Genomic DNA, 27365 nt, shown 5'->3' with positions numbered 1-27365 from the left:
AGTAATGGCAGTGTTGCTTGAAAGCAAAGAAATGTAACAATATTATTTGCATTCATATAAGAATGTAATTGCTTGTCTGTCACCAGTCCAATGGGAAGGCATCCTGGGAGCTTTGACCACCGTTGTTTTATTGTAGATGAATTCCATTATCTCCATGTCATTTTCTTAAAAAGTTTGGTCACTGAGGCAGCTATAATACCTTGTGTTATTAATGGAAACCAGAAGTTACTCTCTTGGCTTGTTTATGTAGTTTTCTTGATATGTTTTGACATTTTAGAAGGATGTATGAAGCCATCTTTCCTACCAGATAGTCATCTTTGTGTGTAAATAAAATCATCTTTCTGTAATAGAGCTGTATCTATCCTATAATAGTTGCTCCTGCCCTTTTAAGGAGGTGGCATTCGTGGGGGCGGGGAGCAAATACAAAGCTAATAAAAGTCATTAGTTCTTGATTAATTTTGAATCTTACATTTAGTCGTTTGTACAGTTTCCTGTTCTATGGAAAAGTTTAAGACTGATACGATATAGGAGATGCCCTTTGTTGTCCATGTATGTTTACTGGTAACGTAGTTTCAAATAAATGTATGTGCATAATAATATGTTGTTCTTGACTATTTGTATTACCTTTGTTGATAATAAAGTTGATACAGCTACCATTGTTGTAGTGAATAGATCTGTTCCTTAAAAACTGTTAGTTATGTTTTTGAGAGTCAGATTATGTGTTTTGATTGACTAGCAGTGTAATTTCATTCATGCTTTAAAAAAATTCTTATCTGTATTTGGCACCTACTGTGTTTTATCTTATTTTCCTCTTCTTCCTCAATCTACTCTGATAAATAGTGATCCAAAAGAAAATATTTTAGTATATCATGGAGATTCTTATGAAGTGAATTATTTGTTGAGAGAGAAAATGTTGTAAAATACACATTTTCTAAAATTCAGAAATTCTGACACTAGATTTTGATAGCTTTTTAAAAATATCTTAAACTTATAAGGGTGACTACCAAGTTTGAGTATTTCAATTCTTATTAAGGTAATTAGAATTCTAGAGACAGTGTTCTAGAGGAGAAAAGCCTTTACTTCATACCTTCAGATCAATGGTTGATTATTGATTTGCTTTTTTTTAAACACTTGATTTTTTTTCCTATGGAAGTTCAAACTGCAATTTTTTAAAAAACAGAATTTTGTTTTGTTTTTGGGAATGTTAGTGTTCCCTATAGTATCTAGCTTTAAAACATTGGATATTTATTAAAAGGATTTGCCCCTGGTCATACATAGTTGATGACATGAAATCAACTAAACCTATCATCTTATTAAAATTCCTGGAGGTTCAGCTGAGGTCTTTGTTGTAGGTGAGGCTGGATGAGATGAAGGGCATCTCTGTAGAGTGAGGCTGTGCATTGCCGAGGAGCCCTCCACTGGTGGTATTTTCCACTGGCTTAACGTGGGCTTTGTAAATCTCTCACCCAACTTCTTCCATATATGTAGAAAATATGGGGTGGGGGGAACCAGATAAGACAAAGCTGTATTTTAATAAATGATATCCAGAAATAAAAATTTAAGTTTTATCTTAATAGAAACAATAGAAAATGTAATGATGTTTCTGTTAACCCCCTGAATTCACATGACACTTTTTTTTTTTTTTTTAAGTAAAATTCAGGTCTTCATTTGAACTGTCAGAGTGGTACCTAAAATGTAGTGGTGTGTGAAAGATGTGGGTAAAGCTAAAACAGGGTGAAAAATCGGTTATAAACACCAAAAATTGTTTTCTGTACACAAAATTTAAATTATATGAAAAGTACAATATTCTTCTTGGGATGTAAGTCTTAAGTGAGGTGACAGGACTTCTGCTGTGAAAATTTGCCTTATGGTGTTAGTAACAAATTACTAGCTAGCTCGCCAGACAGGAGTCTTTAATTTGCCCTTAATCTGTTATCCCTAAAAGCAAGTTTTTCACTTTTAGGTTTAAAACTCAGTAAAAATGACTGTGATAAAAAATTTATTTTCAGATAGTGTTTGAGAATCGTCTAGGATGATCTGAAGGACTTGTCTTTAATTAAACGTGCTATACACTTAGTGAAAATCCATGTTAGTTGAGGAATTGATTCTTTGTAAAGGAAAGCTGCAAATTTTTCTTGTACGGGTAAATGTCACTCTTTTCATATCTTCGCTTAGCTGCAAGTCAGAACTTGTACCATTCCTCTAGGTTGTCATAGAAACGCAGTTAACTGTCATCTCAACTCAGACTGTTGATGGTTTTATTTGTAGGCTTGCAAGATTATTAAAATTTAACAAAAATTATTGATTTGCTTTTTATTAACACTGGCTTGTTTGCCATAGAAGTTCAAATTGCATGAAAAGTCTTTTTTTGTTGTTTAATTTTTTTCTACAGTGAAACTCCATATTAAATCTAACCTGATTTTTTGAAATGTTTTTTTTTCCTACTTAAAATGTGATATATAGTCTACAGCAGTGGGATAACCTCCACAAATTGTATTTTTGAATCACTTTCCATTTTCTTTGTTTACAGGAAGCAGGAAACACCTTAAAAATTCACCTTTAGCCTGCTTTTAACTTAACATAAAAGATACCTGTCAGAAAAGCGTGAAATACTACATCAAATGCCTAATGTTGGAGTTTTCATTTTATTTCTGGTTTTCGAAGCCTAGCACAGATGCTTCAGTGAACTGCGTTGTGAAAGTATTTGTTTTTGTATATTTATGTGAGAGAAATTATTTTAGTTTTCACTTATAAATAGGACAGGCGAACCTTATTTACAGTAACTTTATCTAATGGTGTGTGGATGAGTGCTTTTATGCAAAATTGTCAAGAGGCTAGAATTAACTTTTCACGTTGGATGCACATTTGATGTCCAGACTTGAACAACATGTGGCGCTTATTATAAAGACTAACATTCAGGATTCAATTTTTATTTAACACATTTACTTCAGAATGCACACATCATCTGGGCTACATTTAGTGTTAACTTTGTAATGATTTCTGTTTCTTGCTGGTAGATACGTAAGCCGAAGTGCTTATTTGTTGCTTTTTGTAATTTTCCTTTTTCTCCGTTTTTTAGGTTTGGTTAATTAGCTATTTCATATTTGATTTTGACAACAGGTCATTTGTGGACATGCAGCAGCTTCTTGGGTTGGGCTGATTACCGTTAGGTACCTTTTTAAAGGAAGGTAGTTCTTTTAAATAACCAGGCACATTTTATTTCCTTTTGTTGCTATTAGTTCTTAGAGTTATTCTTAGAAAGTTAATAGTAGGCATGCCATCTTTAATTTTAACACCATTTTCCTAAATGAACAACTAATAGTTTGTTTACACTTGGAGAAGAAAATTTAAGACAGCTCATTGGTAGACATGTAATACTGATTTTTTATTAAACCAGGTTTATTGCTCTTAAAATATTATTACTTCTCTTGTAGCTAGCCCACACGATGGCTCGCAGTGATCCTCACCTCTGATTATTCCTCCCCTCCCACACTGAGTCGTGGCTGGCCTGTATGGTCAACGGAATATTGGGGAAATGTCAGTGTGTAACCTCTGAGGGTGGGTCATACCTAACAGTAGAGTTTCCACTATGCATTCTCTTGGATCACTCACTCTGGGGGAAGCCACCTCTGTCATGTCCTGAGGACAGGACAGTCAGGCAGCCCTTTGGAGAGGTCCAGGAGTCCAGGAACTGAAGCCTCCTGCCAACAGCCAGCATCAACTTGGAGCATTGGAGTGAGCCATCTTGGAAGCCAATACTCTTAACTCCAGTCACATCTTCAGATGCCCAGCTGACATCTTGCCTGCAACCCCATCAGAGACCTTGAGTTTGAACCACCCAACTAAGCCACTTCTGTATTGTCTACTACAGAAACTCTGTTAAATAATCCATATTTATTGTTATTTTAAGTTGGTAAATGTTGGAGTCCTATGTTATACATCTATAAATAACTAATGTACCTGCTAAATAAACACATTTTTAAACATTTCCTATTGAACACCTAATTTATAGTTTCTTGCAAGCATAAAAATTGTAGATGTATCTGTTGTGATTTGGGGTGTACTTTCCGTAGGAGTTTGGGGTAGTATATTATACAAGACATTGACGTTAGAGGATTCATAGCTGAATTTGAATTTTGACTTTACCTTCTATGCACTGTCTTAATGAAATTACCTAAAATCATCAGTTTCTGAACTGATCATCAGTTTTTACTGAAAATCTGTAAAATGGGGTAATTATATTCAACTCATCAGAATTTTTTAGTTAGGATGAAATGAGATCTATAATGTTAAGTCTATAGTAGGATATTCGATGTAGCTCATCCTTTCTGTTTATCCAGAAATTAGCTCTTTTGCATGTGAAGATGTAGTTCTTTGCCCCAGAGATAAAGACTTCTGTAAGCATCTAAGTTTGTGGTCTCTGACCATTTGTGTTGCTTACCAGTATTACAGTCTTCAGTAGGCCCAGTACTTCCTACTCTACAGGTTTCTTTTACATCATTTTCTTTTTGCTGTGATGTGCGTATGTGTGAATTTCTTCTTACTGCCCCTTGCTTGGATTTGCAGAGGTTCTTGAGTTTGTGGCTTGATGTCTTAACAGTTTTGCAGAATTCTCAGTTGTTACCTCTGTAAAAGTTGCTCCTCTCCCCTCTCCCTCCCATTCTCCCTATTCTTGCGGGACTGTGTTGTATGTTAGCTCTTTTCACCGTGTTCCACGTAATTATTTTTCTGTATTTTCTGACCATTTTTCTTCTCTGGGGCTTCCCTTTGGATAGCTTTTGACCTGTTTTCTTTTTCACTAATCCTGTCTTCTGCTTCACTAATCTTCTGTCGAGCCAGCTATTGAGTTTTTAGTTTCAGGTACATTTTTCAGTTCTGAAGTTTTCATTTAATTCTTTTTTACAGATCTGTGTTAAAAATATCTATCTTTTCATCTATTTTATGCATCTTCTTTCCTCCCTTCCTCCCTTCCTTCCTGTTATAGTTTTGTATTAAAGTCCTTTTCTGCTAACTCTAGTATCGAGGTCACCCATGGGTCTGTTTTTACAGTCTTTTTTTCTCCTTGATTTTTAGTCATTTGGTCCTGTCGTGTGGCGTACTTGGTCACTTTTTATTGAATTCTCAGTATCATAAGTGAGGAATTGTAGAAGCCCCAGTAGTACTCTTTCTCCAAGGAGTCACCTTTTCCTTCCCTGGACAGATGGAGTAGGGGTTATATGTTCTTTTTTTGATTGACACATAGTCAGTTACAATGTGTCAATTTCTGGTGCACAGCATAATGTCCCAGTGATGTATATGTATGTGTGTGTGTGTACACACACACACACACACACACACACACACACACACATATTTGTTTTTATACTCTTTCATTAAAGGTTATTATGATATTGAATATAGTTCCCTGTGCTATAGAGAAGAAATTTGTTTTTTATTTATTTTTATAGAGAGAGATTATATGTTCTTTACTCCAGTCGGGGATTGAGCTGAGTCAGAGCTAGATGGAAGTTTTGGTAAGCTATTGGTCCTGTCGCTTGGGGACCAGGAGTCCCAAATGAGAGCCTGTAGTTATTCATTGTAGTTATTCAGTCATTCATTTCCTGATGGCTCCTGAACTCTCATTCTTCTCTTCCCAGCACATCAAGGCAGCAATTCTGCAATTTTGAGGATTTCTTTTTTGCCTCGTACCTCATGTTGCTTTGGAAATCGGCAGTTGTCCCTTGGGGAAAGTGGCTGTGTAACCATCTCACTTCTTTGGCTCTCTCTTTGACCAGAGCCTTAGCCCATCAAGTCTCCAATTTTGTTATGCTATCCCCACAAGTACCAGAAGGTTTGTTGCTTTCCCTGCCCCCAGGAGTGACTATCTTTTCAGGCAGAGATTGGGTTCTCAGCTTCTTGTTGATAAATTTCTCCAGGGAGGAGGCTGTGGAATGCCAGCTTGCCTCTCCACGGTTTCTCCATCACCTTGGAATCCTGACTGTTCTAGTTCAGGTTGCCTTATTCTGGTGTTGCTCTATGTTTCATTAAGCTTTTCTAGTTTTTCTGGGTGGGAGCATTGATGCGCCTCAAGCTACCCAAATGTTAGCTGGAAGATGAGGACTCCACAATTATCACTGAAGGAAATGTCAGTGAGTCAGTTATTTTTGTGAACTTCTGGCAGCTTTATCCTATCACAGTGGTTGGTATATGCATGTTTTCTCTTTTCTCATTACAAATTGATGCAGTAAAATGAAATATTTTTCTGAATCATTGTAATAACTTGTATAGCTATCCTTGATTTATTAATTCATGCCCATTATAATCAATATAGATTCCTAATTTTATAACTCTGAGGATTAAGGATGTCTTATGATGCTGTATCAACAGTGAGGTTGCACACATGAAGTTAGTAATAGTACAGACAAAATGACTAAGAAAGTTTTAATGCATAAGTAGGTTTATTCAGTTGAAAGTAAACTGCATAGTATAGTATAAATTAAGTAATGACTGTTCATAGTTTATTCACTCTTTAAGATAAATACGAAAATATTTGTATCTCAAAGGTAAGTATACACTTGATGTCAAATTTCCAATTGTTTTGACTTTGATTTGTTTTTTGTAACTATCTTTTTCTAATTAAAATGAGATGTCCAGTCTGACAAAAATATTTACACTCTTGAAATGCAAAATTCACATCTTTTAGAGGTTTATTATAGTCTTATCTTGCTGCTGTGTTTTATGCCCATGAGGTCACACGGGCAAGCATTTTGCCCACCCACCTTTTGTTGGCATTTGTCTGCATAGGGGTACAATTTGGTGTTTAATATGCCAAAGTTGATTGCTGTCAACAGTAAGTTTATATAGTCCTGTTTCCGGCTTTTGAATTTATTCTACCGTTGAAGTTGTAGCAGTTGACACACCAGTTGGAAAAATGAAACAAGAGGATCTTAACCTTTAACTGTAGTTGTGCTTGTTGACAGTCATTGAGGAAATTGTCTCTGGTTCCCCCTTAAGACATGTGTTTTCAGTCTTTGACTATTTCAGATCAGTCTTTGACGGCCGTCGTTCCTTCTGCTTTCTGTGCAGGAAGAAGAGAGCGAAGAGGAGCCCAAACTTAAGTATGAAAGGCTCTCCAATGGGGTGACCGAAATCCTTCAGAAGGATGCCGCCAGCTGCATGACAGTCCATGACAAGGTAAGGTCGCCCTTGTAGAGGATGCTTCTGGAAATCATTTCTTTTTTTAAAAATTAAAAAAAAAAATTTAAATTTTATTTGGGGGGAAGTAATTAATTAGGTTTATTTATTTTTAGAGGAGGTGCTGGGGGTTGAACCCAGGACCTCATGCATGCTGAGCATGTGTTCTACCACTTGAGCTGTACCCTCCCCCCAGAAATTGTTTCTGTTGTAAGTTTGTTTATACTTCGGAGTCTAGGTGCTTTTGGTGGTGGTGTTTTTGTTTTTGTTTTTGTTTTTAACAGTAATTGTGTCTCCCTACCATTCTTTCTCTTTTCTTCCTCACCAACAAAAAATCAAAACAACAACCAGAGATATCATATATCTGTATTTGTGCACACACACACCCTGCAAGGGTGTATCAGGTAGAGTTTAGATGACGATGGATGTGAAAGAGGACGATGGATGTGAAAGGTTTGTAGCAAGTGGTTCTTGGAAACTCTGTCGCTTGATTCCTCAAATCTTAAGAGTAGGAGAGAAGGAAAGTGGTAAGACTAGCAACATTGTGGAGCTCATTGCTTTTCTAAGAGTAGAAGAGATTACATTAGAGGCCTTGGAATCAGTTGAAAGGCCCCAAATAATTACTTATCTATTATGTTAATGAATTAATACACTCCACATCTGGGTCTTTGCTGTAACAAACCCCCACCAGTTTTCTGAGTACGGGACCCTTAGCCTGTTCTTGGAGCAAAACTGTCTCATAATTGGAATGTTGGAGGCCAGGCAGTTTGAGCCGGTGCTCTCTCTCCGCTCTGAGCCCTATGAGTGACCTTGGTACCTCCACCAAGGGCAGACTCCCAGCTCTGATCCATCTCCTGGCTTTATCTCATTGTTCCCAGCCTCCTTGCCTCCACCTGGTTCCTCTTTGCTACAGATTTCATTCCATGGTAAACAGTCCTGCATTCGCTCAGTGTGCCGGTGGAACACATGCTCTCTGTCTGGTTTACCAGAAACCCCCTCCTTGGAGGTGCCTGCCGTCAGCCTTCCCCATTGCCACCACCTATCAGCTTCCTTGTCACTTTCCTGCACTCACTGAAGACTGACCTTGCAGTTTTTCAGCCTAATTGAATACCAACGACTTCACTTCTGCCCTTTTTCATCTCTCCACCCTGGAGGACCCTTTCTGGAGGGGTCCGTCCCTGAAACTTAAGAATCTCTCAATGTGCTCTCTGTTACCCATTTATCCTTCAAGCTTTTGGGTTCATCTTCCCATTAACCCTGTTTTGTGACTTTCTGGAGCCCTGATCACTAATCCATTCTCTCTTTTCCTTTCTGTCTCTGTCGAGTGGTCAACTACCCTAACTTAACTTTGCCAGTAGCTTCAGTTCTCTCACATCCTTGACCCTCGTTGTGCCCCCAGCTACACTCTCAGCCCCGAGTCAGCACTCTAACGTCCAGGGCCACCGGCCGTGTGCGGGGACATCGCATGTGCCGTGGTGCGCGTGTCACTACAAGGGCTGATACTTATTTGTCCTTCATCAGCTCCGTTAGTCTTCAGCCCGCCTCCTCAGTCATGATCCCTTCACTCTCAGAGGACGATGTCATTTCTGTTTAATTAAGAAATTGAAACTATCAGGCAGAATCAGCCTCCATCCTTGAGCCATTTCCCAGCTCATTTGAATCCATGCCCATCCTTACCCACGGGAGCGTTTCTCCCTCCTGTTTAAGGACCTTTCTGTTCACTTTTGTTCTTCACCTCACCTCATTTCCTCCCTTCTCTCCAGTGATTTGTGCTCTGTCACGGAGCGGACATAACTCTAGCCCCACGTAACCACCAATCTACTTTCTGTGTCTAGAGATGAGTCTACTTTGGTTATTTCCTATAAACAGAATCATACATTGTTTGGTCTCTGGTGTCTGGCTTCTTACCCTTATGATAAGTTTTTGAGGTTCATTCATGACGGGGCATGTATCGGTACTTCATTCCTTTTCATTGCTGAGTAGTATTCCGTTCTGTGGACAGGGCACACTTTGTCTATTCATTCACCAGTTCACAGACATTTCGATGCTTTTGATACTTGGGACCTCACCTCAAAATTTCTCTATCGTGACACCATTTTCTTGATCATTTCTTTTACTCTCTTCTGGTTCTTTCATTTTCTTTTACCTCTACCTTCCCTTCCATATTGATTTTCTCAAGATTTGTCCCATTGTCTATGTGTCTTCTCAATCTGTACTCCTCTTGATTTTAAATTTCATGATTTCTGTGGCCACCTACACCCCAGCTCTCCCCAGAATAGCATGCTTGTTTATCCAAGGGGCTCCTACACAGCCGTACCTTTTGTTCTGTTTTTACCTGAAACTCAGCATGTCCATAATGCACTCATCTTCTCTACCCTGGTCTGATTTTCATCATCTGCAAAATGAAGTCTGGGCTCCTCAGTGTGGTGATTAAGGCCCTCTGAGATTTTGTCTCCTTGTGTAATTGGCCCGATGTCTGACCACTTTCTACCGCAGGTGTGGTGGCCTGGCAGCTACCCCTGGCTCTTCTTACAGCATCTTCTGCCTGGATCCCCCCTCTCCCCGCAGTCGCCTGCTCAAATCCACTCCCATCCTGCGCCACAGACCTTTTAGTTGGGGCATTCATCATTTCTCTCAGGAACTAACGAATGCACTGTGAGCCAGTCTGTTTTCCTTCAGATTTGATTTCATTCTAGTCCATTTATAACACTTCCTTGTACTGAAATAATCTTCCGTAAATTCACATCTGATGGTGGACTCCCCGTTGCCTGGAATTCTTTATTGGCTTCCTGATGTCTCCATGATTCAGGCACCTCCCCCGCCTTCCCGTGCTTCGCTTCCTTTCATCCATAAACATCCAAATGCCTCCTCTTAACCAACCTTTCCAGTCTCACTGCCTGTCTTCTCCCTTGGCTGCTTCCACCATGCAAAACTACTTGTAATTTCTTGACTTTGTTCTGCTTTTTATGTGACTTCATGCCTTCATGCAAGTTGTATCCACCCTGCCTAAAGTGGTCTTTACCGCAAGCCTCCCCCATCTGCCCCAGGGTCTACTGCCTGCCTCCTCCTTCAGTGCAGCTGACACCTCTGGTGTTCCACGGGGCCTGTTGATCCCAGAACAAGGCAGATTTGAACTGCGCAGGTCCACTTATTTGTGAATTTTTTTCAATAGTAAGTACTCCAGTACTCCGTGGTCCCTGGTGGGTTGAATTCCCAGTTGTAGAACTGTGGATCCCAGGGCCAACTGTAAATTCTATGCATATTTTCAACTGCAGGGAGGGTTGGTACCCCTCACCCCCACATTGTTCAAAGGCCAGCTATTTACGATTGAACAAAATCTAGGCATCAGGGACCCTCACAATTCAAAACTGTGTTGTTCGAGGGTCGCTTGTACTTAACATTTAAACACACACTTTACATTTAATTTTAATTAGCCAATTTTTTATATCAGTCTCCATCATTATGCCATCAGCCTTTTAAGTCACTCTTACTTATTGTCTAAGCACATTATAGGTGCTTTTTTGTGTGTTTGCCGAATAAACCACTGAATGGATGAATTGGAGAAAAAAGTTTGCCTCCCCAGAGACCAAACTTTATTAACAACATATTTAATCCAACTTGGCCAAGGAACCTGACGGTGGGAACTGTAAACAGTGCTAACTCAAACATGCGCTCTTGATCTGAGGCCCTTGTTTCTATGTCCCAGGCTTCTGATCGGGTTGAGAATATTTTAGCTGGCCCTAGCTCTCTGGCCACTCATTGATTGTCTCCAGGAAAGTCACATCAACTCCCTGAACTTATTTCCTGTGTGTAATCGAAGGCCCTCCTTTGCTCTAATGCTTTGGATACTATGAAGTGCAGTGTGAAACAGAGGGTATCACTGTACAGCTGAGCACATTTGAAATATGCTAATTGTTGTTTCTTCCGTGGGGTTGAAAACACTGCTTATCGCTTCTTCTGCTCTCCTTACAAAACGTCCAGTTATTCAGAGTAAAAGCAGTTGTGCGAGTGGATGATTCAGAAGGGTTGCCCAAATGATAGTTTATAAAATGAGTCAAGTTTCTGTATTTAAACATAAAAGCAGCTAATAAAATTATATTTATTCTTTGCCCACCCTGGATTTTAAGTGCTCTCAGGTTAAAAGAAAAAAAAAATTAAGTTAAAAAAAGCGCAAGGCCTTCAGCATCTGGAAGGATAGTCATATTTAAAGGATTTATATGTATGCTTGTGATTTTGCATTTTTTTTCTTATATTTTAACTTATCGAAAGCATTAGCAAATGAAAGGATGACTGATAGTTTTGGCGGTTAAATAAATTTTTTAAGATCTATACAGTTGCCTTATCAAACTTGATTTAAGAGCACTTGAAGTTATTTGTTTCTAAAAGGGAACAGCAATAATTTATCTAATCCAAAGGATGAAATGTTTTCCTAAACAAAAGGTAGCTTGTCATAAAGACCACTGCATTCTTTTTTTTTCAAAGATGTTCTAAAGTAATTTTAGCTTTAGGTTGAAACTGTAAAATCAAAGTAATTATTTTATGTTTCCTTTCTATCTAAATATTAAATGACAGAAACTAGTAATTTTGGGGGAAAAAAAGGAGGGGAGGAAGGAATTAATATTTTGATAAGATAGTCTGCATAGAACCTTTAAAACTTTTATAAAATAAAGTATGATTTGGAAGTTCCAGAATGGCCTTCATAGAGGTATTGGAGAATGACCCAATATTGAAGCATCTTAAGGATCCAAGCCCCCTTCGTTTTCTTACAAACTAAATACAGTATTCATGAGGGGAATCAATACCGTCAAATAGTCAGTCTGGTGCAGTGAACTTTGAAGACCCGTTCTTTCGGCTAGAGAGCCCCCGAATGCAGTGGAGTATTGTTTGTAGCTAGTATTCCGTGGTATTTTTCTTTGCAGATAATGTTGGAGTGTCACTATGCTGAGGGTGGAAAAAAAACAAAACACAACCATCTGAGTCCTCTATTTCTGATTAGAATGTTCTTTTGCTTTAGAGGAGACCTCCCCATTGGGTTTAAATATTCCGACTAATTTCCCCCTAGAATTACCTCGTCCCCTCCCCTTTGCAGGGCGCAGGCATCCGTTTTCACCCGGCTCGCTGTTGGCCCTGGATGACTAATCGGCCTGGCACCTGGTGCATTCAGGCAGGCCTGTGCAGCAGGATGGTCGTACCTAGTTATGTCTGCACACCTGATGTTTTATTAACTAGTATTGATTTTCTCACCCAGGGGACTTTTTTCTTCTTGAAAAAAGGCAACCTTGCAGGAGTGAAAGGCATTGCAGGGGATGAATTTCTAATGAACCCCTTCTCTCCCTTTTTTTTTTTTTTTTTGTGACTCCCCTTTTATGTGGCTTCATATTTTAAGGGCTTGATCTGAAATTTCATTTTAAGCAATTCCAGTTTCCTAAATCCTTTTAAATCTTGACTTTCCGTAAGGTTATTTATTTATGTGTATATTTTAAAGATGGTGCTGCTTGCCTGAAACGCTCAGTAGCACCAGTAGATTTGAGCATTTCATTAGTGTTTGCGACGAAGCATGCTCACCTGCAGTGAAATAGAATTTGGAGCTATTTGAGTGATGCTTAGAGAAAGGAAAAGGGAGAGAAATCTCTTGTTCCATGTCAGGTAGTCCTAAAAAGTTTCTTCTCGTCTGTCTCGTGTTACTTCCAAGAATTAATGAAAGAGTGGGAGTTATGAACTAGCTTTATGTCGTAAAATGAATATGTAGCTCAGCAGTTTTTTGTGTGACAGAAAAGAGGGTTTTTTTTCCATTAGAAAACATTGACACTTAATATTATCCATTTACTTTTATAGAGGCATTCTAATGATGGCAGAGTTTTTTCATCTCAATATGGCATGGAGTTTCCTTTCCAAAAAATAGTACTCTGTCGTCTGGGTGTGCGTATTTGATAAATGAGAGCACAGATTTGCACATTTATTTGCCATACATTAAGGGGAGTTTCCTAATCGTTCCCTTCAGACACCGAATGCAACTGTAGGTTGACCGTGCTTTCCCGGCTGCGTTTTAATTTGCTGCCTCAGTCCATCGGGCACTGTGTACAGACCGCATACACACCATTAGTTGTCAGTAGACAAGGGTCCCCATGAGTCATTCTGACAGCTAGCTTGCACAATCGCAATAAAATAGGCCCTGTTCTGTTATTTCCTCAAAGCTGGAAACAAGCCTCCTCGAAGGAACGCGTTATCTTCCGAGGCATCGCAGATCACTCAGGCATTCAGGGTCTTGACTTGAAGGTGGTTTGGTTACTAATTGTGTGTTCATGGTACATTAAGAAACTGACCCCTCTGTTCTTCTTACAGTTCCTGGCTCTGGGCACACATTATGGCAAGGTTTATTTACTTGACGTCCAGGGGAACATCACTCAGAAGTTCGATGTGGTAAGTATATAGTACAAAATAAGGTGTGAGCTAAATTTCATGTAGAAATTCATGTTTTAGGGTATTTGTTTTAGCCATGGGTTTTAATAGCCTAAAGAAAGGGTCGTTACCAATTAAAGCAGAGTGCTAAGCGATTAACTCTGAACTTTATACCTTATGCTAAAAATTTTAATGGTGAACTTTTAAAGGAAAAGGTCTATATATGTATATACACACATTATATATTTTCAGTGGGTGTCTTATATGTAAACGCCTTTAAAAATTTATTTTTATAAATCTGTTTAATTGCAATTCTCTAATTATAGTCATCCATTTGGCTTTAAATGGAGCATTTAAAGTACTCCTATGTGTGTTCATTTTAAATTGTAATGGTGTAGAACGTTTAGGTGAATTGTCATTAAATGAAAAAATAATTGCTTTTATTGGTGATTACTGGTGCTAACTTACATACTTGGGGGGTGGTTGTGGAATCCTTTAAGTGTGAACCTCCTCATTTGATGACTAATGTCAGTTGTTAGTATGTACCCCATCATCTTCTCCAGATGCCAAATGAAATTGAAAAGTGATTGATAACCTTGCTGGGTTAGTTTATCTCTTCTAAATATATAAAGCTAATATTTTATGTGAATGTCTAGAGGCTTGGACTCTTAGGGGATTACATTGACTGAAAGAGAAGAGCCAGGCTCTTCATTGCTTTAATTGTGATTTGGAATCACCACGGATGAAGGAAACGTTGAATTTGAAGCTTGATTTTGGTGTTTAAGATGTGCCTTGAAAGCATCAGAAGTGTCCGTGGTTGTGTGAATATGAACCTTTGGGATGAGAAAGGTGATCATTTTGGGAGCAGATACTCCTTTTTTGAAGCAAGCATCAGCACTTGTTGAAAGATCTGTCATAAGGTCCTGGTGTAGTTCATAAAGGAGACCACAGTTTCTAAAGCTGACACGTTGTTTGTGAAAGGAAACTGGTTGCTTTGTTTTGCTGAAAAGAAATGGAACCACAGAATGATGACAGAGTCCTTAGACTCTTTGGACTAGTCCAGGAAGGGAATTACGCACTGTAACCACACTGATCCGTCCGGCAAATTGTGGGTTCTTGTTTCGATTCAGCATCCCGTTCAGACAGGAGTGATACACTTCTGACCCTCCCTCTTCTCCCTCCTAGACACTGGACACCCATTTTGATGATTTAGTAAGCATTTAGTCTTTCCATTGCCCTCCAGTAAAACGTGAGCTGGTGCTGGATAGAGTTCTTTTTCGTGGCGTTACCTCTGTCTCCTCACCTTGAAAAAAGAGCTTGCCTGGTTAGTCTCTTAAATTTCCAGCTCCAGTTCAGTGATTCTGTTACACTCTGCTTCTAAGTAACTGTTTTTAATATTGTATAGAAATTGCTTGATTGCTAAGGTTCACAGGGCATGCATACACTGCTGGTTCCGTGGCCAACAGAGAAGCCAAGGGAAATGCTGTAGGAGTTTATTCATGCTTTTGTTCACTCACTCACTCACTCACTCACTCATTCATTCATTCATTCATTCATGCAGTCCTTGAATCTTCTCAGTATAAGCCTTCTTACATCTTCTCTCCTGTCAGTTTTATGCTAGGTAAATCCTACATCCTTTCCCAGGTAATTTCTGGTTCTTTGGTTTTTTTTCAGCCCTGCCTCTATGACATCTTTGAAAATTAACTTCTTTATAGCTTTGCACTTACTTTTTGGCAGGAGAAGAAGATGGTTCGGTGCTCTTTTTGTTTGTTTCCTTCACACAAGAATTTAATCGTCTGTGGTGGAAAAGTTTTTTGTGAGGCCCTGGGTCTGCATGACCATTACCATATTAAGCATGTGATTTTCAGGTGACAAATTTCAGAATGCCAGTATCTTTTGAAAGGAGCCCTAACCTTCAGCTTCTCATCTCAGATGAGTTTTTTCCTTTCTTATTTTATCTTCTTGTTTCTGATGATGTGGTTGCTTTGTGGGACTCTCATTCCTCTTAAAAAAGGATTCTTTCAAATCTAAAAAATCATTGTTATGACTTGAATTTATAGAATTTCTTTGGATGTTAATGATTGTCGTATTCAATCAAGAACTGTTTTCTTCATTAGAAGTGCAGTGGGAGTGAAACAAGTATTAAAAAAAGTTAGTGAATAAACACCCCTGACTTTGGTTTTTACTTCTAGATGACAGTAATTTAAACAAATTAAAGTTAGGTAAAGTAATAATACCTTATATTTGCATAACATTTAAATTTTCCTAAGAAATATCTCTTCAACCCATTTATTGCATTTGAAGTTTTTGATTGTAGTAGTAAAGTTACGAAGCAGAAGTTCAAAATTCTCACCTGTCAATAGGGTTTTGTTTGGCAGAAGGCGGGGGCGTAAAGAATCTTCATTTTTAAAAGGTTTCCCAGATGGTTCTGCTATTTGTGTTGGAACGGAATCATTGCATTAGAGATTGTATAACTTTTCTTTAAATATATATGATATAGAAGAAAAAATAACTAAATAAATCATTCTGTATGTTGAAGAAAGTTATTTGTTTTCCCATTAATATTTCAGGAGAAATGCTGTTTTGCAGATGCTACACAAGCCAAGCATATATCTGCCTAATAACCCAGCAGTTCCGCTTCTAGGTATATATTCAAGAAAACTGAATGCAGTGCGTATATCCACCAAAAATACAGATGTGTAGAAAGGGTGTTTAATAGCAGCTTAATTTGTAATAGCTCCAAACTGGAAACAGCCCAAATGTTCATCAGTAGTAGAATGGGTAAATGAATGGTGGTATATTCTTAGAAGTTGAATTAATGAACAAACTATTGACACAGGCAACAGACAGGAATGAATTTCACTATCTTAGTGTTTAGCCAAAGAAGCTAGACACAAATATGTACATGTTGTATGATTCCTTTTGTATGATGGTCAAGAGAAGGCACAGTCAGACTGTGATGATGGAGGTCAGATAATGACCGGGGAGAGAGCACAGGAAGAATCTTCTGAAGTGCTGAGAAGTCTCTGTCTTGATGGTTTCCCAGGTATGTACGTATGTAAAAATCACTGAACTGCACATTTGAGATTTGTGAGCTTTATTCTATGTGAGTTATACCTCAATAACGCACACACACGTACAGAAATACACGTGTGTCTTTGACCCTGAGCAATGCTCAGATTGTCCTATGTCTCTTCTGCTCACCTCTAAATACCAGCACATCCCTGGCTTAGTGTCTTGTTCAGGGATCTATGTTTAAATGAATCATGCCACTAAGATGATTCTTACAGTTGTATATTCTTCTATAATTACATGAAAAGGTTGATAGAGAGGGTTCTGTGCTATTCAGCCATCTATGACTGTTCTTCTGTTGATCAAAAGTGAAAACCACTAGGGTGATGATTTATTTTGCATGTTGGTACTCAGATTTTAATACAGCTGAAAGGATACTCAGAATATATGTTCATTAAAATGCTTTGGCCACACATGTATATTTTTTAAAGTTTTTTTTTTCTGGATAGAACTTTGTTAATTCTGATTTAATTGATACAGTTCACTTTTACTTAAATCACAGATTGAAATTAAAATAGGCCCAGTTTCTCATGTAAAGAGGCTCAAGTTGCTAAGAAAATTGCCCCCTTGAATATAGATCAGGTCGTAGTCTCCTGAATAATGGTTGTCTTAATTCCTTAACACGGTGTGTAACATGTGACTTCAAAATCCTCAGAGGATCTCAAATTCCTTTTAAATTCCCGCTTGGCATCTCTGCCCATATAGTGTCATTAATCACGGTAGTACTCTCTGTTTAAGAGCCTCCACTTTCCTTAAGCATAGTAATTTACAGCTTACTAATTGGGAGTACTTACTTTGAAGCATTGAGCAAATTATTTTGGAGCACTATTCCATATGTTTTAAACCTTTATTCTTTCTAAGTGTGCTGGAGGAAGACCAGAGAATTCCACTGACCAGACAGATTTCTGTTCTTTACCTCTGTGTGTCTTCTTTCTTTGCTGAAAATAGAAAACGAAAAGGATTGGCCATCACGGTGACATTAGATAATACTTGAAAAGTGGAGAGTTACAAAAAAAAAAAAGAGAGAGAGGAAAACAAAATAGAACAAGGGCTTACTGGGCATTTTATATTAAGATAAATATGAAATTTAGGAAATTAATCTCTTATAAGAAGCCATGGGTTCAGGACTCTCCTCGAACTCCAGATAGCAGAGTTTGTTAATACTCTATTCCTGTTTTTGATTTGGTTTTAAACAAGTACACTCTGTTCCTTACTGCTGATCTTCGATGCTTCCTTATGGTCGAATGGTATTAAAAACCCAGATTTGTGTGAAAGTTAGCTCACGGTGCAGTTTTTTAAGCACCGTCCTAAGAGGTCTCTTTGTTTCCACCTGTCCTCCCCACCCATCTATCTAATCACAGTGTCTCTGAGAACCCTGGACAGCTCCTCACAACTTCCTGGATCAGGTCCTGGTTTTCAGCTCAGCATTCAAGACCCTTGTTGTCTGGCCGAAACCTACCTTCCCAATCTTAGTTTTAGTTTCTTAGCTCTGCGGTCATTCTGAGCTATTCACCGTCTTCAGATACTGACTTGGACATGCTTTTTCCAACCTTTTAATCACATTTTTCTAGAATGCCCTTCTTCCGTGAAACCGTGTTCTTTCCTTCACGTGCTTCCCCTTGGATTATTGTCCTGAGATATCTTCTCCTTTCTCCGAACTCCTGAATTATCGCTATTTCGCTTGCAGTGTTAGTCCCTCATCATGTCGATTCATATTCATGTTCAAGGTTTGGGAGGTCTGGGTCGTATCTCCCGCTGTACCTCTCCCCCTTTTTCTCCCCCTCTTTTGTCTCTGGGGCTGTTTGGTACCCAGTAAGCATATTGGCTGAAATCATCTTGAATCATATCCATGAAGCTGGTTCTTTATCTGTTAGTCTCTCAAGAAGGTCCCTGGGAGTCAAATCTCTGCTCTCCTGTGTATTATTCAACCCTCAGCTCCCCAGTGGATTGATAATTAGAGATTTTTATATGGAGTTCAGAACCTTAGCTCCTGCTTATGGAAAGTAAGCCTTTAATTCTGTGATACTTAGCAGGTTTTCAAGATATACTTAGACCTTTCCTAGTTGCTGTGGGGATTCATAAAGTCATCAAAGTGTAGAAGCTGAGGAGAGGTTAGAAAGCACTCTAGATATAAAAGGTGCTTAGTCAGTAAGCTTGAGGAACACTGGGCTTGAGCTGCTTTGGTTCTGTGTTTCCTGCCTGCTTACTCTTCTACCCACCTCTGCTGGTTCATTTAGGCCTTCCTCACGTATCTAGACATTTCCCTCACCTAAGTTTTAAAAAGATGTTTTTGTGACTGGAGCCTGCCTGGGAGCGACCATGGTTTCATCTCTCTCTCTCTCTCTGGGCCTTGGGACTCAGCCACGTTTTTGGATTGCATCCCTGGCCTTTGGCTGCTCTCTTTGGCTTAGAGGAATTCATCTCTAATATAAATCAGCTCCTCTTTTCTCTTCCTTTTGTGTTGAGATGTGTTGTTTATAGCATCGCCCGTCTTTTATTTTTATGTTTCAGCGAAAGAAATACTTGTCTTCTCTCTCATCTCCCTCTTTGCCAATATAATCCTGAAAATTGAGTGTTCCTTTAAGCTTCTTGATTGCATCTTTAATCTGCACAAACACCTCTACTGTCCTTCACATGGTATAATCATTTCCTTCTGCCTGTCACCTCCACTTCCAGAAAAATGTACTTTTGTTGAGGTTATTTGCATCTGTGTCAGTCTCTCCAGAGAATGTGCACCTCCTGAAGGCAGTTGCTGTGTGTGATTGCTCTCTGCATCCTTGGTGCTCAGCACAAGAGCTCATAAATAGTGAAAAATCGATAGAACTTGGCTGAACTCATAGTTCCAAATCTGTAAAGTTCTGTGTATCTGGACTCTTCCAGATAATTGGGGTTTTACACCTTGCTTTCCTACATCAAGATAATTGTGCACATTCTGGGGAATCACATGGGCATGGCCATCTCTGAGATTAAAACCAGATACCAGGCCTTCATTATTACCGAAAAGCTCGGCTCTGTTAGGCTCATTCATAATGTAGCCAGGATAACGTGTGGGGTGACTACTCTTCATTCAAAGAATTCTCGGAGCAGATCTAAAAACTTAAGCTCTCTATCCTGGACTAAGAAACTTTGCTCTACTCTTGGTCATGTGGTACTTATTTATCATCCCATCGACAGTGTGCAGATCCAGATGTGGCATCCTCACTTGGGAAGCAGGGCGTGTATCTTTTGAGATTATCCGAGTGGTACCTTGTTGGCTCAGATGTGCCATTGTCTGTACTGTACTGTCTAAGGCTGATTGACAGGCCTCAGATTCTTATGTGTTTAAAGAATCAGTTTTCTATATTTGGACTCAGTATTTTGAGTGATAAGAAATATGTCAAATGAGCTGAGAATTACGTAAGTGGAAATCAAACTTCTGATAAATGATGCCAAGGAAAGTCGTATTTCCAGTGTTCTGCCTCTTTTTCTGAAATAATCTCCAGTGTGTGGATTAAGTGGTTTATAGGTAGCTTGATAACTTTGGTAGCATCTATGTACGGAGGCGGCTAAGAAGCATGTTCAGCTTTAAGGATGCTCCTCTCATTGAAAATAGCGAAAGCGTCATGCTTACAGAATGTTGTCATACCTGGCCTTTAAGTCGTAACTACATTTGGGCAACTATCTCTGATATAACTAAAATTAAAAAATTCCCCGAGGTGGCTGCAGCGTTAACACATTTTAGAAATAAGATATCAAATAACTCAACTGAAAAATACAATAAAATATGTCTTCACTGAATGAAATTACCTTGGTGCTCCACATACCTCAATGTCAAGGTTGAAGTGTCGGTAACTTTTTGGAACTTGACTCTGAACTGGGTAGTAGACTGGGGCCTGACTCCCAGAGAGCCTGTGGACTCATTCTGTAGAAGGGGAGCCTGATGCTGGAGCTTCTTTCTTTGGGGGTCAGGGGCTTGTCACAAAGTAAGAAGAGTCAAAGGACTAGGACCACCGTGGAGACTCGGAGGCAGAGTGCTTAGCTTTGCAAGAGGGAGAAAGCGAAAGTTGAGGTGAATCTTGAAGGATGAATGAGCATTTTTCAATTGTTGGTATGAGTCTGGGTCGGGTGATGCAAGCTTCCTGGGAAGCAGAGAATCAGAAAGGGCAAGGAATGTTGATCATAGACTTTTTATCTACATATCCCTTTTGGTTTTTCTCCAGTTGCTTGAGAATAAGGGACTGGAGAGGAGAGAATGGATAGTGAGGTGCAGTGAGAGGGGACGTGAGCAGCAGGTCTGGCAGAAGAACCGAAGGAAAAAGAAAAGGAGTGTTTTCATGAGTGTCTTCATGGTGACCGACTTTGGAGTTCCGAGTGTTTAGGGAAGCAGGTCAAACCAGAACAGTGATGGGAATCAGATGTCATGGAACAGAAGGTAGGGGTTTTATATGTGGGTATGAGCGTCTGTTTATTTTTGTTGTTGTTATTGCTGTTGAAGTATAGTTGATGCATGGTGTTGTATTAGTTTCTGGTGTACAGGATAGTGATTCAGTCACATATACACACACACACACACACACACACGCACGCACATATCCTTTTTCATTATAGGTTATTACAAGGTATTGAATATATGTGCTGTACTGCAGGGCCTTGTTGTTTATCTGTTTTATGCATAGTAGTTTGTGTCTGGTAATCCCAGCCACCTGATTTATCTTTCCCCCACCCCTTTCCCCTTTGGTAACCATAAGTTTTCTGTGTCTGTGAGTTTGTTTCTATTTTGTAAATAAGTTCATTTGTATCATTTTTTAGATTCCACATATAGGTGATATCATGTGATACTTGTCTTTCTCTTTCTGGAACTTCACTTAGTATGATCATCTCCAGTTCCATCCATGTTGCTGCAAATGGCTTTATTTCATTCTTTTACGGCTGAATATTAGTCTGTTGTGTACATATACACCACAACTTCTTTATCCAGTCATCTGTTGATGGACATTTAGGTTGTTTTCGTGTCTTGGCTATTGTAAATAGTGCTGCTGTGAACATTGGAGTGCGTGTATCTTTTTGAATTAGAATTTTCCTGGGATATATGCCCAGGAGTCGGATTGCTGGAGCATATGGTAACTGTTTTTAATTTTTTAAGGAATCTCCATAATGTTTGTATATATTTTAATAACAAATAATTATACCTTGAGTTTGTTTTGTCAGTAATAGCCTTTTTAGTCTCTGGAAACCCTGACAGAGTATGTTTCAAAATACAGTATTATTACTTCTTCCTTAAACAAGCTCTGTTTTTTGATTTGAATAGCTTTATTTTATTAGCCTTCTCTAGAAATTATTTCTTTGGCTATAATGACCAAGTTTTCTTGATTTGATAGAATCATGATATATTATGATAAATGAGAACTTAAAGGAGATTTCGTTCATCTATCCATCCAAGACATGGAATTCCTCTGTTGTATTCCTGTCACTTGATCCTTAGTTAATACCTCTAGTAAAAAGTAATCCATTATCTCCGGGCAGCTGTTAACTCTTAGCACTTGCTAGAAGGCAAACTTTAGCTTTTGTTAGTTTAATTGATAGAAAGGGGGAAAATTCATATTAAAACATAAGAAAGTAAAATGGAACAATGCATACTGCTAAACACCTCTTAGAGTAGCTAAAATTACACTTAAAGACTGACCATAGCAAGTGTTGTACAGGCAGAGAGAAACCGGAACTCGTCCACTACTGGTGGAAATGTAAAACGGTGTGACCACTTTGGAAAACAGTTCAGCAGTTTTTTAAAACCATTAAACATGCACCTACCATGTGGTCCAGCCATTTCACCCCTAGGAGATGAAAGCATATGCTCGTAGGAAGACTTGGTACATGAATGTTCACGTCGTTTTTATTATGACAGCCCCAAAGTGGATAGGTCCATCTACAGGTGAATGGATACACAAAATGTGATATATCCTTATGGTGCCATTCTACTCATCAGTAAAAAAAAAAAAAAAAAAAAAAAAAGGGACAAACTTTTGATATATGCCACAACATGAATGGATCTCAGATCTACCATGCTAAGTGAAAGAAGCCAGACTCAAAAGGCTACATATTATGTGGCTGCATTTATATAAAATTCTAGAAGATGCAAACAAATCTATAGTGACAGCGAATCACTGGTTACTTGGAGACGGTCAGAGATTATAAAGCGGCATGAGGGAGCTTTCAGGGCTGATAGATGTATTTATTATATCAGTTGTGGCAAAGGTTTCATGAGTGCATACATGCATCACAACTTAGCCAAATTTACACTTTAAATATTTGCACATTATGGTATGTCGAGTATATCTCAATAAAGCAATTTTTAAAAAATAAAAATGAGAAGCTACGGAAATAATAGAATAACATGTTCCCAGAGGTGATGTTTACCCATCAAAATACTTATTATTTGCATCTGTGTAAGCCCAAACTGCTGTGTATTCTTTAAGGTACTGGGCATTATAAATGACACCCGTACAGGATGGGATTGGATTATCTAGTTGCTGATTTCTTTGGCCTTTCTTTAGGTTGTGAGTCAAAACGAAAAAAAAAAAAAAAAATCTGTATTTAAAATTTTTTTGTTTACCATTTTCCTTGTTTCTGACCAATGAAATATAGTTGGGAAACATACCAAAAATGCAGCCTACATGAGAGTGGAAGGATTTTACCAATATTATCAGTATCTTTTTCCTGTTTCGGTTCTATATTTGCATGAGTGATGCGTGTTCTGTATTGTATATCGCTTTTGGGGGGAGCTCCACCTTTTATGGAAATGATATAATGACTGGGAATGGAGTAACTGGATAGGTTCAGATTTGTTTTTAGGTTTCCCAAGGATATGGGCACTGTATTTTAGGCAGGAAAAATGGACTTGTTTGCAATAGCTTCTGGGCAGAATATCTCGTTTGGGTACATCTGCCTGGTAGCAGAAAGTCTACCAGAATTTTGTTAGATTTTCCAAAAGAGTTTCATCTCAGAAGGAGAGAATTAAATGCCCTGTGAGGTGGTATAAAAGTTTGATTCCATTTTACTTTAGTGTAAAAAATAATGAATATATTAATCCAGGCACTTTGGTTGCTCAGTGACAGGAGACCATCTCAGCTGGGCTTAACCAACAGCGGGATTTCCTGGCTCCTTTGTAAGTCAAGTGGGGCTTCGGGGTCCAGACAGAGTCTTAGAGGGCCCATTTCTGGGATAGGCTCTTTTTGTCCCGTGGGCATGATGGTCACACAGCTCGAGAGTGATGCCACAGGACCATAATGCTCGTAAACAAGGTAGGACTCCTTCAGTGACTCTGCCAAGAGCCTGCCGGGGATGACTGTGATGAACCTGGTTGGGGTACGTATTTCTACTGGAAGCAGTTGCTCTGGGTCATTTGGTAGGATGCTCTGGCCAGTACTGAGTTGCAGGTGGGAATTAGGGGAGGGGTGCAAGCCCCTCCTCTAATCATATAGAATGTGTTTCTTAATGAAAAAAGCAGGTCTGTAAGTGCCTGGAGCTGTCCAGGAGCCAACTTCCCAGTGCCCTGTACACCCAGTGAAGGATGCGAAACCTGGGAGTGATTCAGGGATGAGCATCCTTGCGTCGGCTGGGGCATCTTGTGACTATTTCTTTAAAACAAAGCCTTGGAGGGGAAATCACTAGGGCAGACACTGTGAACATTTTCAAGTTTGTTCCATATTGCTGTGTTTCACGTCACTTAGGCACCGATTTATATTCCCACCAGCACTGTATGAGAATGTCACTATATCTCTTCAGCAGCATTGGCTGTTAGCATTCAAAAATTCTTTGTCGCTTCGATTTCTTACTAATGGGAATTTATGGATTCAGTGTATTTTGGTTTTTTTTGTTTTGGGGTTTTTTGGTGGTTGTTGTTGACTAATGAGGCTGTGTACTCTTGAGAATTGTTAGCTCAAATAATTTGTCAGTGTTGTGTAAAGCTCTAAACTGATTTGTAATTAAAAAGTTCATTGTTTACAAGCAAAAATAACAACGTTAGTCTGGGTGACTCATGCGATGGCTCAAAATCAGAAGTCACCAGCAAGTCAAATTTAATGCTTATAAATAAATCTTTATACTGTTAAATAAAACAGTGATGATTTACTTTTAGGACAACATCCATTTTCATTATCCATTTTAAATTTAATACTTTAAATCTGAACTTTATTGTTTTTGTTTGTTCATTTGTTTTGATTCTTTAAGTGCTACGGAAGCTATAATCATAAGGTGTTTGTAACAAGTTTTAACAACACATATTTTTTTAAAATGTTACTTATATAACAGACTCATACAGATGAATAAGGAGAACGCAAGCAACCCAGAAAGAAATTGGGCAAACAGTATGATCAGAAAGTTCTCAGATGGAGAACACCAAATGTGTCCAATAAAAAAGATGCTCGCTTTCTCTAATAATGACAGAGTCGTCAGGGAAACATGAAGTGAACCCGACAGTGAGGTGCCATTTCACACCCGTCAGTTGGACAAACGTTTAAAAGTCTGATCAGCGCCAGAGAGCAGACCCTGGTGGTGGGCCAGAGAACTGGGTTCTCCTCCGGTGGTGGAGGGCGTGTAAAGCCCAGACACTTCTTGTTGAAAGACTGACAGATGTCTTCTGGTCTATGATTTATCCTTTAATATTTCATTTATGATATTTTTATTTGTTCAGAAGTTTTTTTTTAATTTAAATGCAGTAACCATTTATCAGTCTTCTCATTTATGGTTTATATTTTTTGTCTTCTGTGGGAAAATTTTTTTTGCTTCTACAAAGTTGTAAAGAGATCCTTCTGTATTTTCTTCCAAAAGTTTTAATTAAGAGTTTTGCGTTTTGCATTTAAGTCTTCGTTCTTACTCAAGAAAAAAAAGTCTACACTGTACTGCGAGGAGGAGGATTTATTCCTTGATATCATGATGGCGTCTGAAGTTCCCGTCTTGCCAGAAAAACAAAATGACACAAAATTTATAACCTCGTGAACCTACTGATTTCCCATTTTCTTTCCTTGACCCCACTTCAGGTCTTGACTCAGTTGCATTATTGGAAATCCAGCTGTTCCAGAAGGGATGTGGAAAGAGAAGTGCTGATGGGATGATTGGAGATGAAGGCTGAAGGGGCAGTGATGCCCAGCAGAGGGGTGGCTGGCCAGGCTCTGGAGTGGGCCGGCTGTGGTCCTGAGGTGGGGGTCGGGCAGTGTGTCTGTGGCTGTGAGCCAGGCTCGAGATCAGACTCCTGGCTTCCAGCCCTTGCCCTATATTCATTATTTAACTTCTCTTTCACTTTCTGTCTTTATAAAATGTCGAACACAGTCACATCCCGGATTTGTGTGGTTTTATTTGAAAGATTATTTGTAAAATAATTCAATTTATGATAAAATATTTAGTGCAAGGCTCAGTAACTGATAGCCATTATGAGGAATGGAATCAAGTCAAGTCAGATTACAGGCATTTACGATGCTTCCCAAAGGGGAGCTGTTATTTTTGAATTCATTTGTGCGGTTGGCTTTCATAATGTATGTTGTGTACAGGGCAGATGAACTTAGGGAGGGAGGGAGGGTGGCAGGAAGGAAAAAAGGAGAAAGAAGGGAAGAAGAGAGAAGCTTCTGTGACACACCTGTTGTCCGCCACCAGTTCACCCCCTGCTCCATCAGACCCTTTGTTTAGTTGAGCAGTGGGTATCTTTTCTCACAGGGCACAAGCAGCTCTACTTCCTTGGCGTTTTAAGAACACGTTTACTTACGTAACTGGGTTCTGGAAATGGATCTCAGTGCAGCTCTAGTTAGTTGACTTCAGGAATTTCTTTTCAGCGCAGAGACATTGCAGCTCAGTTTCCAAGATGCTTCTCTTGAGAACTGTTGAGAGAATTCAGCCTACTTGGGAGATGACTTAATGGAGAATTGATAATGCAGTGATTTCACACCGGAGAGCATTATAACATTAATTTCTGCAGTGAAGATAGAGCTGAATTGGTGAAGTTTTAAGTGGTCTGTCTTCATCTGATGTCTGGAAAAGTAAGTGAGGCATTTTCCATTTGGTTAATGACTTGGTCTCAGCTATTTAAACTATTCGTAGTGCCCTTTTTAGATAAGTGATTTTTTTCCTCCCCAACCTGTGGAAACACAAAGACTTCACTTTCTCAGAAGTTGGTTTGAGATAAATAGGATGCATTAGCATCCCTGCTGCTATCAAGTCATAAATAACAGTGAGAGGAGGAAGTAAGAGCTTTAATATCCCTAACAGACTCCTCCTCTATCACTGATGGTGCCGTTAACTTTACACTGAGAAATTCATCAGGGGTGTCTGGGGACCTTGGGATGTTCATGTAACTCTGTAGCCATCGTGGGTTTGCGCTGTGTTCGGCTTTCTTGAGCCGCTTTTCTCCAAGTTCGAAGAAGTTTGTTCTCCAAGGTGGCCAAGCAGTGGCGTGGCAGGGCCTTAGGACTTGGAGAGTGTGCGGGGCTTTATTTTAACGAATACTAATAAGAAAAAAGAAGAAGAATATGCATATTCATTTTCTAGTTACATGGTCTCAGGCATGCCAACTCCATTTCTGTCGCCTTAACTCGTATAGAAAAAGTGTATTACGTGCAGTTAGGGCAGTATTCTCTGGGAAAAAAGGGATTTTGTTTTCTGGAATTGTTGTTAGGACCTTGTAGGCTGGGGATCCTGGGGACGTGGCCAGCTGCAGAGGACACCTTGTTCACAAAGACCACGTTTCAGTCAAAACC

The 27365-nt window shown here is 39.1% G+C and overlaps 1 protein-coding gene across 2 annotated transcripts in view; it reads left to right on the top strand.

Moving 5' to 3' along the window:
- The window catches only part of VPS41 (VPS41 subunit of HOPS complex), a 178132-nt gene that overhangs the window by 28327 nt on the left and 122440 nt on the right, over window positions 1-27365 (top strand). For both annotated transcript variants that reach the window (XM_031454650.2, XM_064487712.1), the window contains exons 3-4: window positions 7066-7173; window positions 13516-13593. In XM_031454650.2, coding sequence (XP_031310510.1) covers window positions 7066-7173; window positions 13516-13593 — 186 coding nt within the window. The remainder of the gene's footprint in view (window positions 1-7065; window positions 7174-13515; window positions 13594-27365) is intronic.

This window comes from Camelus dromedarius, chromosome 7, assembly GCF_036321535.1.
Source record: "Camelus dromedarius isolate mCamDro1 chromosome 7, mCamDro1.pat, whole genome shotgun sequence".
Lineage (NCBI taxonomy): Eukaryota > Metazoa > Chordata > Mammalia > Artiodactyla > Camelidae > Camelus > Camelus dromedarius.
Note: the sequence above shows the minus strand (reverse complement) of the source record. Positions and strands in the feature narration are given on the sequence as shown.